Source organism: Bison bison, unplaced genomic scaffold (assembly GCF_000754665.1).
Source record: "Bison bison bison isolate TAMUID 2011002044 unplaced genomic scaffold, Bison_UMD1.0 scf7180017864155, whole genome shotgun sequence".
NCBI classification, from domain to species: domain Eukaryota; kingdom Metazoa; phylum Chordata; class Mammalia; order Artiodactyla; family Bovidae; genus Bison; species Bison bison.
In genome coordinates this window covers 1,290,481-1,307,482 of record NW_011494727.1, presented here as the reverse complement: position 1 = coordinate 1,307,482, position 17,002 = coordinate 1,290,481, and the positions used below count along the sequence as shown (strand labels likewise).

The window sequence follows — 17,002 nt, the reverse complement described above, 5'->3', positions numbered from 1 at the left end:
CCAGAAAAACATCTGCCTCATTGACTATACCTTTGACTGTGTGGATCACAACAAACTGTGGAAAATTCTTCAAGAGATGGGAATACCAGACCACCTGATCTGCCTCCTGAGAAATCTGTATGCAGGTCAAGAAGCAACAGTTAGAACTAGATATGGAACAACAGACTGGTTCCAAATAGGGAAAGGAGTATCTCAAGGCTGTATATTGTTACCCTGCTTATTTAACTTATATGCAGAGTACATCATGAGAAACGCTGGACTGGAAGAAGCACAAACTGGAATCAAGATTGCCGGGAGAAATATCAATAACCTCAGATATGCAGATGACACCACCCTTATGGCAGAAAGTGAAGAGCAACTAAAGAGCCTCTTGATGAAAGAGGAGACTGAAAAAGTTGGCTTAAAACTCAACATTCAGAAAAAGATCATGGCATCTGGTCCCATCACTTCATGGCAAATAGATGTGTAAACAGTAAGAGACTATATATTTTTTATTTTTTTGATCCAAAATCACTGCAGATGGTGACTGCAGCCATAAAATTAAGACACTTGCTCCTTGGAAGAAAAGTTATGACCAACCTAGACAGCATATTAAAAAGCAGAGGCATTACTTTGCCAACAAAGGTCCATCTAGTCAAAGGTATGGTTTTCCCAGTAGTCATGTATGGATGTGAGAGTTGGACTTTAAAAAGAAAGCTGAGTGCCAAAGAATTGATGCTTTTGAACTGTGGTGTTGGAGAAGACTCTTGAGAGTCCTTTGAACTGCAAGGAGATCCAACCAGTCCATCCTAAAGGAAATCAGTCCTGAATATTTGTTGGAAGACTGATGCTGAAACTCCAATATTTTGGCCACCTGATGCAAAGAATGGAGTCATTTGAAAACAGCCTGATGCTGGGAAAAATTGAAGGCAGGAGGAGAGGGGATGACAGAGGATGAGATGGTTGGATGGCATCACTGACTCAATGGACATGAGTTTGAGTAAACTCCAGGACTTGGTGATGTACAGGGAGGCCTGACATGCTTCAGTCCATGGGGCTGCAAAGAGTTGGACATGACTGAGCAACTGAACTGAACTGAGGTGGTCATAGGTGCAGGTACATGGGTTTATCGCTGGACTTCTATCTTGTTTCCTGATCTGATCTATATTTCTGGTTTTGTGCCTGTACCATACTGTTCTGATTACTGTAACTTTTCAGTATAGTCTGAAGTCAGGGTGCCTCATTCCTGCAGCTCTGTTCTTCTTTCTCAACATTGCTTTTACTATTCAGGGTCTTCTGTGTTTCCATACAAAGTGTAAAATGTTTTGTTCTAATTCTGTGAAAAATGCCCTTGGTAATCTGATCGGGATTGCACTGAATTTGTAGATTGCTTTGGGTAGTATAGTAATTTTCACAATATTGATTCTGTCAATCCAAGAACATGGTATAGCTTTCCATTTGTGTCATCTTTTATTTTTTTCATCAGTATCCTATAGTTTTGCCTCCTTGGGTATTTTATTTTTTTTGATGTGATGGTAAATGAGATTGTTTCTGTAATCTATAATTCTGGTCTTTCATTGTAAGTATATAGAATTGCAAGAAATGTTTATGTATTAATTTTGTATCTTTCAACTTTACCAGATTCACTGATGAGCTCTAGTAGTTTTCTGGCAGCATCTTTAGGATTTCTTAGGTATCGTATCATGTCATCTGCAAACAGACAGTTTTACTTCTTTTCCAATTTGGATTCCTTTTGTTTGGAATCTTTTGGATTCCTTTTGTTTCTTTTTCTTCTCTGATAGCCATAGCTAGAACTTCCAAAACTGTGTTGAATAAAAGTGTCTAGAGTGGACATTCTTATCTTGTTCCTTACCTTAGAGGAAATACTTTCACCTTTTCACCATTGAGTTCGACGTTAGCTGTAGGTGTGTCATATGTTTATTATGTGTCGTATCCTTTATTATGTTGAGGTAGGTTCCTTCTAGGCCCACTTTCTGAAGAGTTTTTATCATAAATAGGTGGTATCACATATTTATTATTCTTTTTGGAGACTCCATTTGACTCTTTCCTCCCCTTCCTGACTTCTAGTTTCCTGCCTTATCGTATCCTAGACATACAATTGATTACAGAGGATCTATTACACATCTCCATTCCTCTCCGCTTGCTGCCTCTTTCTCTGATTGCCCACAGTATACAGCTTAGCAGAGAGCCAACAGTAGGTACGATTTTGCAAAATATAAGGGAAATAAGTTTTGTCCTATTACCTATGTTAATTAAAAAGCCCTTCTTAGATAATCTGAAAACTATGGCTTATATCACAACCCTCCATCATCTCTGAAGCCAGAAACTAGCACTTGGGGTCCTGTCTGATTCATTACTAAGGAAGGGAGGAGAGGTGATCAGTGGCTGTCTGGATGCTGTTGATCAGTAACTGAATCTTGGTCAACATTGTCTTTTCCAGACTTGACAAAATCCAGTTGGCTTTCTCACTGCATATTCTGGTGGCATCTTAAATCAGGCAGAGTTCAATAAACTTTCTGGAAATCTGGGATTTACAGAGATTGAAATAACTCCATTAAAGCCTAGATTGTCAAGGAATCTACCCCAGCTCTGGTTCTCTTCTTCACTGAGAGTAATTTATCTTCATAATCAAAAGACTAACACGTTCAGGTAAACTGTATTCCTGTGTGGGTTTAAATCTTACTGTTCAAAAGTCATTCTTGATAGTAAAAAATAAGGATGAGGGAAATGGATTGAAAACCATTCCACAGGACCCTCTATGGAAAAGGAGTCAAAGATTATAAAACTTTAGAGGTTATGAGTTTAATGACATATAACCCAACATCTTCTTTCTGGAAAACAGCTTTTTTGAGAAGTGAGGGTCAGAAATGGGTCACAGAGCAGATATTTCATTGCTCAGGAATAATAACTCCTCTGAGTCTGGTTTTCCCTCAGCCCTGCTCTCTACCCCCTAGTTGGCTAAATCTCCTTACAGAAGTCAGGATATGCCCAGGGGACCCTGGGTCAAATAACCATGACAACAGGCTGACCAGACGTTCTCTTCCTCTCTGCCCTCCTCTAGCTGGAAAGTGTTAATAGCTTTGCTCAAGAGCAATTGGATTTGTTTCCTCCGGACGAGACATTCGGCAGCCTGGGCTCTGTGGCACTGAGACAACATCAGCTGGAGTGAGTGTGGGGCTTCCGAGACGACCTTACCTGGTTGGTTTCTGAGAAGTAAAAAAGTTGAGGGTAAGGGTCTTCTGGGAATTTTACTGAGGATGAAGAGGCCTGCAGGGAAACCCCTGAGGGAGAGGTTATTGAGGGTGAATGACCAAGAATGTAAATACTCTGCAGCCACTGGCTTTTCCAGACCACAACTGAAATGGCTGGTTTTACGAATGGCTACTTTCTTATCTGGCTGAGCAGAGGAAAGACTGGCTGCTATGCTTGATTAAAAAGAGAGAAATTAATGCAGAACTTTTTTATTTAAAAAAAAGACTAAACCTGAAACTCATTCTTTTAGTCTCTTGGACCCTCATCTAAGAGCTCCTAAACTTCATCTAAAACCTCTTATCTCTTAGAAGCTACTTTCATTTTTTGTTTCTTACCCTGAATACTTATAAGAAACTTTGGTCTCGACAAGTAGACTGCCAGGTCTCATCCTTGTAGGACTCTAAGGACTAGCCACTTGTCTGTGACATTCATCCTCCAAATGCCTTCTCTTCAGGGAACTTGAAGTCTGGGTCCCCTTGATGTCCTTGACGGATAGGGACTGACCCTGTGGATCTCAGGCTGAGGACTTTCTCATGGACCTAAAACCTTCTGCTTTGCAGCTTGAAGAGCTCCAATGGCAGTCAACAAGGGCCCCACCTTGCTGGATGGAGACCTCCCTGTAAGTAACTTGGGCTTATATGAAGCAGTAGACAACTCTGGGGGAGGGAGGAGCTGGGAGGAAGGGCTCAGGGGGCTTAGAGCAAAATATGTCTAGGTTATATTCATAATTCATTGAGCATTACATCTTCATTATTCTTGCTTTTGCAGAAGGCTGTTAGAGAATCTGAAGGGTGGCGGGGAGGGGGGAATGATGCCTATTAAAAACTGAGCACCTTGGAGAAAAAATTGGCTGGTGGGGGACAAGGAGAGGAAGGGAACTACTGTTTTCTAAAGCCTGACACAGAAGTCCATGCTTTGTCCATCCAGGCAAAACTGAATTCTCAGGACTGAGACTGCATTCTGTAACTCCAGAGCCATCTTGGATATGTTAGTCTATGTAAATGGCACCTCTTGGAGCTACACAGCACACGTTATGTATGTGAGAAAGGATTACAGGGGCAGTGTGTCCAGTACTGTTTGTCTAGCCTGGTCTTCAGTATGACTCAGAGAGGTTTAACATGTTTAGGTGTATTGATGCCTCCTGGCAAGGCCTCTACAACTTAGGCACAGTTCAAATAATGAAACTGAAAAATTGTGAGCCTAAATAATATCCATCTTGTCCCGAGTTAGGCTTTAACTAACCTTTGCACTAGGAATCGCCATGTGTTGTATTTGATCATAGAACACAGAGAGGCATAAAATGGTCACGTGCATAATTAAGCCATCCTAACACATGGTAGTGTATTTCCATCCCAGGACCTCTCTTCCTCTTTGGCTTTGCCTAAATCAGTTCCCGAAAGCTTTGTCCAAAATGTTAAAGAAAATTTTTCTTATTTACAGTCATAACCTTTTTCTAGTTCAAATTGTCAAACTCATCTGCAAGACCAAAACCTGAAATATTGTAGCCTACGGTCTGGTGTACATGCAAGTCTCCTACAAACAGAAGAAGCTAGGTCCTCCCCTCTGGAGAAAAACTATGTAGCAGTGCAAATTCAAAACTACAAAAAGAACCTGAACATCTGAGCCAGACTTGGGATGTTTATGTGGAGAATTCCTGATATTCCTAAGAATAGACAGAAAATACAATACCCTTCACTAGCCCCAGCAACCGAATCCCATGGACATACTGCCTTCTCCTCGCCCATCCTTTCACCCATCTTATGTTATTTTGAAGCAAATCACAAACTTGCCACTTCAGGCCTGAGTTGGAAGCCCGGCTCTGCCACTTACCAGCTGTGTGTGGTTGGGTAAGTCACTTCATATCGCTGAGTCTTTGTCTCCTCACTGGCAAAGTGCCGGTGACAGTGCTGACCTCAGAGGGTTGCTGTTAGAGTTACTTGAGGTTATGTTACCGAAGCACCTCAGTCAGTGCCTGGAGCATAATGTCACTGAGTAAATATTGTCTGTCTCTGCAAAATTAAAATCTGCATTTTTTTCACTCAAAGACCACTTTTTAAATTTTAACCAAAATTCCTGGGTGATCCAAAGTTTAATTATGTGCCTGCTGCCAAAGTTAGAATGCATTAATAAGAGCCCAGCATCCCAGTAATGAGAGATGATGGTCTCACTGGACCCCACACATTCAGATCACACCTGGAATGCTGTCTTTAAGCTTGAGTGCTATAAAGGCTATGTCAAAATGTAGTGTGTGCAGAGGATGGAATTAGTAGATCAGGGCACTGAGTCGTTTATAAGCTAAGTTAGGAACTAGAGCTGTTTAGAATACAGAAGGAACTGCTAAAGGCAGAGATGCTTATCTTCAAGTGTGTGAAAGGCCAGCCAATGAATGATGAAATAGATGTGCCCCACATTATTCCACAGGGCATCGGGTGGAGCAGTGGGTGGAGGTGGATTCCAGTTCAGCCACGCTGTCCAACGAGGGGCATAGGCCACTCTACGAGGAGTGAGATCCATTCGAGGAGAATTCCAAATGCAAGACTCCCAGAGGGATATGGGAAGCACTCTTGCTTCAGAGGCCCCTGGAGGCCTAGGATTCTATCATTCTGTCCAGTTGGCCAGGTCTAAACACCTTAGGTGCAGCCCTGTCACCTATTAGCTAACATGACTGTGCAGGCTTTAGGTGAGGCCCTGGAAATACATTGGTGAGAGTCTCCTGGGATGGAGCCAAGTACACAGGTGACCAGCACAAGCGCAGCACCATGTGTGAGTCCGGACACATCCCTGGGAGGGAGATGGTGACTTCTGATATGAGGGAGAGTCAGGAAGTTTCTCAGAAGAAACGATGCTCAAGCTGTGTCTTCTGCCAGACAGAAAGGGCTGTGGGAGGGAAGGGGAGCACCCAGGGCAGTGGGACCAGCACTGGAGGCAGGGAGGTGTGTCCCAGAAAGACCCAAAAGATGTTCAGGTGAAGCTCCCAATCCACGGTGGACTAAAGCTCTAGACAGGTGCACCGGCACACTCACTCCTGGCCATGAAGTTCAAGTTGAGTGGCTAAAGGGTGGGGTGGCCCCTGGAGGATGGAGGCTGCCTCAGGAGCTTTCCAGAGCCAGGACTGTGACCAGGAGAGTGCGGCCACCCGGCTCTTATGTTTCCTGTGAGGCCTGTAGAGGCCTCTCTATTCTGGATTCCTCCTGAGTCATCTGGACCCAGGCCAGCCCTAGTGAGCACCGAGGCTCTGAGACCGCCTCCCCGGGAGGTAGGAGAAGGAGTTGGGCTGATTTCTTTCGCTGCTTTCCTTCCATGCCAGGAGCAGGAGAATGTGCTGCAGCGGGTCCTGCAGCTGCCGGTGGTGAGCGGCACCTGTGAGTGCTTCCAGAAGACCTACGCCAGCACCAAGGAAGCCCACCCCCTGGTGGCCTCTGTATGCAATGCCTACGAGAAGGGCGTGCAGGGCGCCAGCAGCCTGGCAGCCTGGAGCATGGAGCCCGTGGTCCGCAGGCTGTCCACCCAGTGTGAGTCCTCGTGGCACTCGGAGGCTGACTGCCTGCCAGTCTTTTACCTGTCTGCCAGTCTGTCTGATACCAGCTTGTCTGTTTGCCTTTTTGTTTGTATCTGACTACCTTCCTAACTCTCTACATCCCATTACATAGTTGTTTTATTTATAGATACAGATGCTTTAGATGTAGATATATGACACTAATGATAAAGAGACTGCCTGCCAATACAGGAGACGCAGGTTCAGTCCCTCGGTCTGGAAGATCCCCTGGAGGAGGGCATGGCAACCCACTCCAGTATTCTTGCCTGGAGAATCCCATGGCCAGAGGAGCCATGGGGTCCATGGGGTCGCAAAGAGTCGGACACGACTGAACAGACCTAGTGTGCAAGTACGTTACTAAGTGAGAGATGAGAGATAGATATAGACATAGGTCCCATCTCATCTATAATGCCTCATCTCTGATCCAGTTGGCATTTTCCTAGGATGATAATTGGCAGGAGAAGGGTGGACAGAGTTATGGGGTGGGCAGTGGGGGATGTGGGGCATACGGCAGACCAGACACACAGTTTAGCTCCAGATCCAGCAGCAGCAGAAACTGGCAGAGTCTGGCACAGAGCCAGTGGGCAGGAGGGCTGGCCTGCCAGGACTGGGGGGAGTAGAGGGAGAGGGGAAGCCCTCTGGGTCCTGCAGCTGATGCTACTGGCCCCATAACAGGCAGCAGCAGAAGAGAGCTGCCAGCCGGGGCCCTGAAGGTGGAGGACGGCTTACCAGGCCTGCCCCTGTTCAATTTGTTCTGCCTCATTTGAAAATATGGTCTCCCTGGCACAGCTCTTGACAGGACTGAGGGAAATTCCAGAAGTCTAGGACCTTCCACCATCCTGAAGAGAGTTATGGGTACCTGTGGATTTGGCATAGCAAATAGGAGAGGACAGATACAAAGAAGACCTGGGCCTGGGCCCACCTCCCTGCCTGCAAGCTCCTTAAGTAATCTCCCTGGGTCTCATTTGGCCCAATATCAGAAGTCAGCTGAGTCATCTGGGCTCTCTCTGCTGCTTGAGAATTTTGTGAAAACCTAAGATATCTGGAGAAAGAATATGTGAAAGAGAAGACGTAGGTATCCTTTGAAACTGTGATCTCCATGATCATGGGCGCAGAGCTGACGTCCTCAGTAGCCCCTGGGCCATGTCTTCCAAGAGCATTGGCATCCTCTGTCACTTGCCCCTTTCTCTTCCCTGTGACCCTCTTCCCACTGTTGACCATCTCACTCCTCAAGGTTAAAACAAAGGGTCACGGACCATCTGGCACTCTAGACCAGCCTGTCATCTCTGGACCTAAGCGGTGCCAGGCCAGCTCCCAGCAAGGTCTTCCCTTAAGGCCTGACTGCCTTTCCTGCCCCGCTGCCACTTCTGCTTTCCCCTGTTGTGTTCACCCAGCGCTCACCCAGACGGGGGTCATAGGAGGTCAAGAGACCAAGATCCGTTGGCGATTCCCATAGGTTCTGTCACTTCCTCCTGACAACCCTGCACTTGACAAACAAGGAACTTGAGGCTCAGCCAGGTTGTGACCTGCCTGAAGTCACACCGCAGATGCAGGCGCCGAGCTCTGAGAGCAGGTCTGCATGACTGCAGAGCTACCCAGAGGGGAGACATCGGTCTCAAGGAGTCACAGTGGATGGGGGCCAATGGTGGCAGAGGGCCTTGGGCTGCCCGGCGCTTTGGAGGTGGCAGGGCTGGGGATTTTGAGGGCTCCAAGGTGCCTTCCTCGGCACAGAGGCCCCTGCTAGGTCCTCACAGTGAAGGCAGGGCTCACCCCACCACGGCCTTTTGCTTCCAGTCGTAGCTGCCAACGAGCTGGCCTGCCGAGGCCTGGACCACCTGGAGGAAAAGATCCCTGCCCTCCAGTATCCTCCTGAAAAGGTGAGCCCTTCCCCTCTTCTCCGCACGTCCACCTTCTGTTGTCACTGCCTCTCAGTGGAAGAACAGGCATGAGCCCATGATGCAGGATGGCATGGCATATGCCTTCCCAGGCTGGTGGCCACTGCCTGCCCCTAAAACTGCATAACCGGCTTCTTCCTCTCCCTGTGGGACCAGATGAAGGCAGGCTTTCTGAAACCAGCAGGCACAGCCCAGAGGCAGACTCTGGACAGGAGCTTGGGGTGGGGGCCACTGCTTCTGATCCCCCCTCTATGAGATACCCCATGGGCCTACATCATACCATTTGGTGACTGCTGCTGCTGCTATGTCGCTTCAGTCATGTCTGACTCTGTGCAACCCCATAGACAGCAGCCCAACAGGCTCCCCCATCCCTGGGATTCTCCAGGCAAGAGGACTGGAGTGGGGTGCCATCACCTTCTCCCATTTGGTGACTACAGATGCCTAAGATCATGGGTCACACTCACCAGATCTCAGGATTGCAGTCCCATGTCTTCACAATCCAACACCTTATGAACCATGAGACTGAAAAAGTCGTTTCACCTGGATACCTATTCATTGGGTATTTGCTGTGGTAAGGGCCAGGTCTGGTGCTTTAGGGGAATACATTTCACTCTCAGACCTCATCCATCTCACTGATAAAGTACCACTCATCTCACATTTACTGAGTGAGCCCTATCCTATGCCAGGAGTCATGACACGTGATTTATAGAGTCCTCTCCTTTAATCCTCTTTCCCCCTGGTGGCTCAGACGGTAAAGAATCTGCCTGTAATACAGGAGACCCAGGTTTGATCCCTGGGTCGGCAAGCCCCCCTGGAGGAGGGAATGGAACCCCACCCCAATATTCCTGCCTGGCGGATCCCACGGACAGAGGAGCCTGGCAGGCTACAGTCCATGGGGTCACAAAGAATCGGACACAACCGAGCAACTAACACTTTCAACCTTCTGGGATGGGGTGGTATCCCCATTTGACAGAGAAAACTAGTGACTTCCTCCTGACCACACAGCCTGAAGTGGAGGACACAGGAGAGCAGGGCTGTTCAACTCTGAGGCCTTGCTCTTCACTTATTTTTCTAGATAAAGGGCAATGCCTTTGTCATAAAGAAGCTCCCAAGTCAAAGGAGTTGTTCAGTAGCTCAATTGTGTCTGACTCTTTGAGACCCATGGACTGCAGCACACCAGGCTTCCCTGTCTTCACTTTCTCCTGGAGTTTTCTCAAACTCATGTCCATGAGTTTGGCATGAGTCATTGATGCCATCCAACCATCTCATCCTCTGTCGTCCCCTTCTCCTCCTGCCTTCAATCTTTCCCAGCATCAGGGTCTGTTCCAATGAGTTGGTTCTTTGCATCAGGTGGCCAAAGTAGTGGAGCTTTAGCGTCAGCACCTGTCCTTCCAAGGAATATTCAGGAACCCAAGGAACAGTATTAAAAAGCAAAAAGTCAAAGGAGAGAAAGACGTTACTTTAGTGCAGAACCTGTGTGAAGGCCAGCCACATCCGTACGATCACCTAAGCACAGATGGGAATGTAAGAAGTGCTCTGAGGACAGAAGAGACAGTGGAGGAGGTGCATGGAGGAGATGAGGACAAGTGTTATCAAGAAGGTGGTCACTGGGGGTGATTCTTGAAGGATGATTAGCATCTCAACAGGCAGAAATGGGGTGCAGAGAAGCCAGGAGATCTAAGTGGTTGGCGCAGAAAGGACTGGAGCCCTTTTCCTTTAAAATTTAGCTTAATCAAGGTGCCCCAATACTGGCGCCAGTCCCCTGGACCTTTAAATGAGACTTTCCTGAAGCGGGATGTAGGCCCTGCCAGAGCCTCATGCCTGACTCCCCATCCTTGCTTTCACCAGATCGCCTCTGAGCTGAAGGACACCATCTCCACCCGCCTTCGCAGCGCCAGGAACAGCATCAGCGTGCCCATTGCCAGCACTTCAGACAAAATCCTAGGGGCCGCTCTGGCCGGCTGTGAGCTCGCCTGGGGGATGGCGAGAGACACTGCCGAGTATGCTGCCAACACCCGAGCTGGCCGGCTGGCCTCTGGAGGGGCCGACTTGGCCTTGGGTGGTGTCGAGAAGATGGTAGAGTTCCTCCTCCCTCCAGCCAACGAAGAGTCAGGTATCTGCCATTGTGGGGGTTGCTGGAAAGGGAGATCCCCACCCCCACCCTTGTCCTGCTGCTTGTGGATTAGGAAGAGGCAGCCAGGGCTCATCTAGCCAGTGCTCTCCCTGGTGGCTCAGAGGTTAAAGAATCTGCCTGCAATGCAGGAGACACAGGTTCTATTCCTGGGTTGGGAAGATCCCCTGGAGGAGGGCATGGCAACCCACGACAGTATTCTTGCTTGGAGAATCCCATGTACAGAGGAGCCTGGCTGGGTATACTCCTTAGGGTCACAAAGAGTCGGACACGACCGAAGCGACTGAGCACACAGCCACTGCTGTGGAGCAAGGAAGGCCCAGCAAGATTTCCAGAGGGCTCCATTTTCATTTGGCCCCTCTCCCCATTTTTAAGTGGAGAAAGTGACTTCCCCAAATCTCCAGTGAGCTTGTGTTGGAGTAGGGTGATCCCTTTCCAACTCTAGACACAACCCAGCTTTGTCCAGCCCCTCTCTGATCTGCTTTCCTCTCCTTCCCGCCCCCACCTGCAACTCCCACCTAGCCGCTGCCCCAGGACTCCAGGATGCCCAGAAACCTCCCAAGGCCAAGCCGAGCCTCGTGAGCAGGGTTGGGGCCCTGGCCAACACTCTCTCTAGACACACCTTCCAGACCACAGCCCGGGCACTGAAACAGGGCCATTCCTTGGCCATGTGGATCCCAGGTGTGGCACCTCTGGTGAGTATCTGCCCTGAGTTGCCATGGCCTGGGAACCCTGTGGACCTCCTGGTCCCTCCCATCCCCTATCCAACTTCACCTCCTGTCCTGAGAACCTCCTGTCTTCCAGCCAGGAGTCGGGGGTGGAACATTAGGTCTAAGGATAAGAGACCTTAGAAGGGGTGGAGGGCTAACCCTCTAGGATGCAAGGGGAGAAGAGGGCAGGCCTGCTTGTTAGCGTCATCCTGCCCCGCCCACCCTCTTCTGTCTCTCCCACTCTCCCTCTAGGTTCTACTCTATCCCCAACCTTCTTGGGAGAAAGCAGAGACCTCCCCCCACCCATCTTCTCCGTAGGCACTTGGGAGTGTCACCCCTGAATAAGCAAGGTGCAAGGCACCAAACCCCTCCTCTGGGGCAGAGAGCCCCAGCTGGGCCATATCCCTGACTGCCCCCAGGCTTCTGGTTTCCCTTCTAGAGGCTTCTAATTGGCATCCCACTGCACCTCTGATAGAGTTGTCTTTTCTAGCCCCAGATAGGGCTTATTCCCCCCAACACCACACACTCTGTGTATTTTAGCAGGGATAGCCTGGATTTTTCTCATAGGAACTTTAATAAGAAACTAAGCCCCCTGCCCCCACTAAAAAAGGAAATAAAAATGTTACAGCATAAAGGTCAGTATACCAGATAACCACTTTTCAGCCATCATGAGGGTGGCACTTTTAAAAGCACTGTCAAACCTGGCTCATTCATTCAAGCAAATGTTTGCTGAGAGCCCACCACATGCCTGGTCCTGTAGGGAACTACAGTCCCCTGCACTGGGGGTCACTTCCCCACGGGGGCTAGACTAACTCCTGCGCCCTAGCCTAGCCCATAGCGGATGGAGGCCACTCTATGGTGCAACCTCAGATACCACCATTTACATAGAAAATAATGGTGTCCCCTAAGGTTGTATAACAAGGAGACTCTGTTTGTGGGGCCCCCTAGGGGTTTGAAATGAGCTGGGCTGTGCCTCAGCAGACACCTGCCCACCTGCCCAGGTCAGTTTCCTCCCATGGGACCCTCTGGCCCACTTGATTTTTTTCACTTTTTAAAGAACGGCAAGGAGTACCTCTGAAAGCTAAACATACACATTACCTATGACTCAGCAACTCTACCCAACAGAGAGGAGAGCTTATATCCCCCAAAGACATGTTGGAAATGTTACTATCAGCTTTATCCTTAGCTAAGAAATGGGAACAACACAAATGTCCATCAGCGGTAGAATAGGTAAATTTTGGTATATTTATTCAGTGGAGTGTGACACAGAAATGAAGAAGGAGAAACTACTCAGTAATGTGGGTGAATCTTACAACATAACATTGAACAAAAGCTATGCATGAAAGAAAACACGTGTGAGCCCATTCACAAATGGGCAGAATTAATGCTTGGTGATAGAGGCCAGTATGTGGTCCCCTTAGCCAGTACTGACTGGGTGAGGGGCACAGAGTTTTCTGGGGTATTGAAAATGGTCTCTGTCTTGATCTGTGCTGGTCACACTTGCATGTGTTTCTAAAAATTCCCAGAGCTGTACACCAAAGCCGTGAGCACCTCAGTGGGTGTAAGTTATCAGTCCATAAAAAGTTGGAACAGTCCGCTGGGGCCAGGACCTGCTTGCCTCTCCCTACCCTGACCCTGGGGATGCCGGGCTTTGCCTGCTGGGGCTGCCTGGCCTCTGGCAGGGGCGGTTAAGCCAGCGGACCGCCGCCTTCCCGCCCTCAGAGCAGCCTGGCCCAGTGGGGCACGTCGGCGGCCATGCAGGTGGTGTCGCGGCGGCGGAGCGAGGTGCGGGTGCCCTGGCTGCACAGCCTCACGGCCACCCAGGAGGAGGACCACGAGGAGCACACGGACACTGACGGGGAGGAGACCGGGGAGGAGGAGGACTCAGAGACCGAGGAGAGCAAGCTCAGCGAGGTGAGGGGAGAGTGCCAGCCGAGGGGGCCCCCTGAGGGGGTGAGGAGCAGAGGCACAGGGTGACAGAAGGGTCTCTGCCCCCAGGCCCAGGGACGTGCACGTGGGTGCAGCACTCTTCCCGCCACCCCTGAGCACCCAGCGAATAGTTCTCTCAGCAGATCCTCACAACAACCCCGTAAAATAGGACAGAGACTGTCATCCCCATTTTGCAGATGAAGAAACTGAGGTTCAGAGCACAGAAGTGACCTGCCGAAGAGCCAGGCCTATAGTTTCTTTTTTTTTTCCGATTTAGTGTCCAGATTCTTTTGCCTCTAGCTCTGGGGCTGGTGAGGAGGGGACGGGTCAGGGGAGTTGCTGTGGAGGCACTGACCCTGCTCTGGTCACCAGGGGGCAGCCTTGCCAGGCTCACAGGGCCTCCTGGGCAGCGTGGCACACACCCTGCAGAAGGCCCTCCAGAGCACCGTCTCAGTCGTGATGTGGGCACCGGCGGCTGTGCTGGGCACGGCGGGGAGGATGCTGCACCTCACGCCAGCCCAGGCCACCTCCTCAACCAAGGGCAGGGCCATGTCCCTGTCCGACGCCCTGAAGGGTGTTACTGACAACGTGGTGGACACAGTGGTGAACTACGTGCCGGTGAGCGCCCCCCACCCTTCTGGCTAATGCCCACCCCACCAAAAAAGCAGATTAGACTGAAGGGGCGACAGCGGCTCTCCCTTACACAGTCTCTGATCCTCGGTGCCCCAAAAACATTCTGACATACTGTGGCTTTGACTGGGGGCCTTTGCAGCCCCTAGAATATAGAGACTGGTGGCCTTGGCCTGATACCTTCCCCCACATCCATCCTTCCTACCTGCTGCTGGAGAGGTCACCAGTCATCCATCTGGGGCCCCCACTGGATCAGCCCTCACCCCTCAGCTCCCAACCGAGGGGCCTGGCAGGTTTGCATGCTGCTCCCTGGGGAAGTGTTGGAGGGAGGCTTCCAGGACCCCTTGGGGGGTGGGCTGTGTTCCAGGGGACAGAAGCTGCCCCCATCCCAATTCCAATACCTGTTCCCAGCAGGAAAACCCCAGGGGGTGTCTACTGTCACTTTGGGGGTCCCTGGGTCCCTTCCCAGAGCAAGTTAACAGGTCATGCAGGCACTAGAGAGCAGGTCAGAGCAGGAGGCCCCTTCAAGCTAAGGGTGAGAGGGCTGGGAGGGTAGGGGTGGGGAATGGGTTACTAGTCACTCATTCTCACCAAGAGACTTAAACAGGGGTCTTGGCAGAGAGCTCCCTTCACTTTGGACCCAAAATGGAGCCAGATGTGGGTGCTCTGACCCAGGCAGGGACTGTCTTAGCTGTCCTTAGCTCACGGAATTGGGCCAAGGAAGAGTCAGGAAAGCCCCTGACCTCCCACTGAGGGACCTCTGAGGGGGACCCCAGGGTCCGGAAACTAGAGGGTGGCTGCGTGCCTTGCCTTGTGGGTCCGCACTTGCAGGCCCGGCAGGGGTGGCCGTCCTCAGCAGGTTCCCCTGCATCTTCCATCCCCGTCCCACCCCAGCCTGTGCTCTCCGGATCGCGCGTGACCGCCGGGCCGCAGACAAGGCGGCGGTGGGAGGTGCAGGGACAAGGGCCAAGCCGAGGGCCCTAACGTGGCTGCCGGGCCCTCAGCTCCCCAGGCTGTCGCTGATGGAACCCGAGAGCGAATTCCGGGACATCGACAACCCTCCAGCCGAGGCCGAGCGCCGGGAGGCGGAACGCAGAGGGTCCGGGGCACCGCCCGCTTGCCCAGAGCCCGCCCCGCGCCCTGCGCCTCCCCGCGGCAGCCTGCGGAGCGCTCGGGGCCTGGGCGCGGAGGAACGCGTGGACGCAACCGCCTTGCCGCGCGCCGCCTTCCCGGCCGTGCCCCGCGAGAAGCCCACGCGCCGGGTCAGCGACAGCTTCTTCCGGCCCAGCGTCATGGAGCCCATCCTGGGCCGAGCGCAGTACAGCCAGCTGCGCAAGAAGAGCTGAGCCGCCTACCTACCGCTCTCCAGGCCTGGCGCTTTTCCCCCACCCCGGGCCGGGCCGCTGTCGCGAGCAGACAGACAGAACCTACGAAGAAGTGAGCGTTGGCTTCCTCAAAGTAGTCCCGTTGGGTCCCGAGCCTCCTTCCAAGGATGCTGCCAAGGCACACATCTTTTGAGCATCCTCTTTGGGCTTAGCTATCAGAACCCATTTTTGAGAAACATCAGAGTAGCAGTCTGCTTTGATTCTAGGCCTTGGTTTTTTTTATTATTTTTTTTTTACCACAAGATTAATTGCCTAACTTATCTCTCACTTCTTTCACCAAATTTGTGGCCCGCTGACATTGAACTGTTTCCAATATTTATATCCATCCTCTGTAGACAAATATTTGCTACCAGCGAGTAACGTGTCACGCCAAGGGTTCAAGCAGGCGATCCTGACACATGTTCAAGCCCCGAATGCAGAGATTCCTGTGAGTACACAGGCTCTCAGCTGACTCCTTTGAAGGGAACAGCGTGCGTAAGTCGCTTCAGTCGTGTCTGACTCTTCGGGACCCTATAGTCTGTAGCCCGCTAGGCTCCTCTGTCCATGTGATTCTCCAGGCAAGAATACTGGAGTGGGTTGCCATGCCCTCTCCTCCAGGGGAATCTTCCGGACCCAGGATTGAACCAGTGTCCCTTATGTCTCCTGCATTGGCAAGCGGGTTCTTTACCACTAGTGCCACCTGGGGTACATTTTAGCATCATTTTCTGAGAACCCTGCCCTCTTCACAGGCTGAGTCCTCGCCTGCGCTCTGTAGCGCCACCTTTCTGTTCCCGGCTACATTGCCATTTGCACCGTTCCAGTTTTACACCTAAGTTCACTCTTCCTTCCACGTTTTGAGTGCTGGCGCCCCCAGTCCTAGGAGACAATAGAGAACGTTAGTTATATAAACAATATATATATAGAATCCATGGGGCGTCCCTTGGTGGCTCAGCGATAAGGAATCCACCTGCAATGCAGGAGATACAGGTTTGGTCCTTGGTTGGGAAATCCCTTAGAGTAGGAAATGGCAACCCACTCCAGTATTCTTGCTTGGGAATCCCTTAGACAGAGGAGCCTGGTGGGCTACAGTCCATGGGGTCGCAAACAGTCAGACATGACTGAGGGACTGAACAACGACAGCATAGACCCTATAGCCACAGTTCATTCCAAACCCATTTTTGAAAACGTTAACATTTGGTACCTTTAGAAATGCATACATATAATTTAAAATTCAAACACTGCAAAAGGGTGTGTGCTTTCCTCCCTGCATTCCCTGGTTCCCCTTTCCCAGAGCAGTCTTGGCAGCAGTCTTGTGTACCCTTTCCACTACAGACTGAGGGCGCACAAGCACACATGTGCACCCTCCCCACTCTTCATACAAGCTGTGGGGTGTTATACTCACTGCTTTTTCACTCAGCAGTACATCTTAGAAGTATTTTGTAAGCAGTATCATAAATCCTCCTTGCTGTTTTTAACAGCCACATAGTAAGTGCTTCATAATATAGACATGCTATATTTGATTAAACCAGTTCCTTAATCATGAACTTTTCTGTTAT

The 17,002-nt window shown here is 50.4% G+C and overlaps 1 protein-coding gene across 5 annotated transcripts; it reads left to right on the top strand.

Annotated features, from left to right (window-relative positions):
- Window positions 1-2,398: 2,398 nt before the first annotated feature.
- On the top strand, window positions 2,399-16,990 carry PLIN1 (perilipin 1). Of its 5 annotated transcripts, none has more exons than XM_010841033.1 (11): window positions 2,399-2,649; window positions 3,062-3,165; window positions 3,813-3,871; window positions 5,027-5,099; window positions 6,560-6,764; window positions 8,582-8,664; window positions 10,531-10,795; window positions 11,336-11,508; window positions 13,246-13,437; window positions 13,825-14,070; window positions 15,087-16,986. In XM_010841033.1, exons 3-11 carry the CDS (start codon window positions 3,858-3,860, stop codon window positions 15,426-15,428), a joined length of 1,593 nt encoding a protein of 530 aa, XP_010839335.1. In that variant the 5' UTR covers window positions 2,399-2,649; window positions 3,062-3,165; window positions 3,813-3,857; the 3' UTR covers window positions 15,429-16,986. The 5 variants fall into 5 exon arrangements, with proteins under 5 accessions (XP_010839335.1, XP_010839334.1, XP_010839336.1 ...); XM_010841032.1 differs by having other exon boundaries at window positions 3,062-3,228; XM_010841034.1 differs by lacking the exon at window positions 5,027-5,099 and having other exon boundaries at window positions 2,401-2,649; window positions 3,062-3,228; window positions 15,087-16,990.
- The last annotated feature ends 12 nt before the right edge of the window (window positions 16,991-17,002 follow it).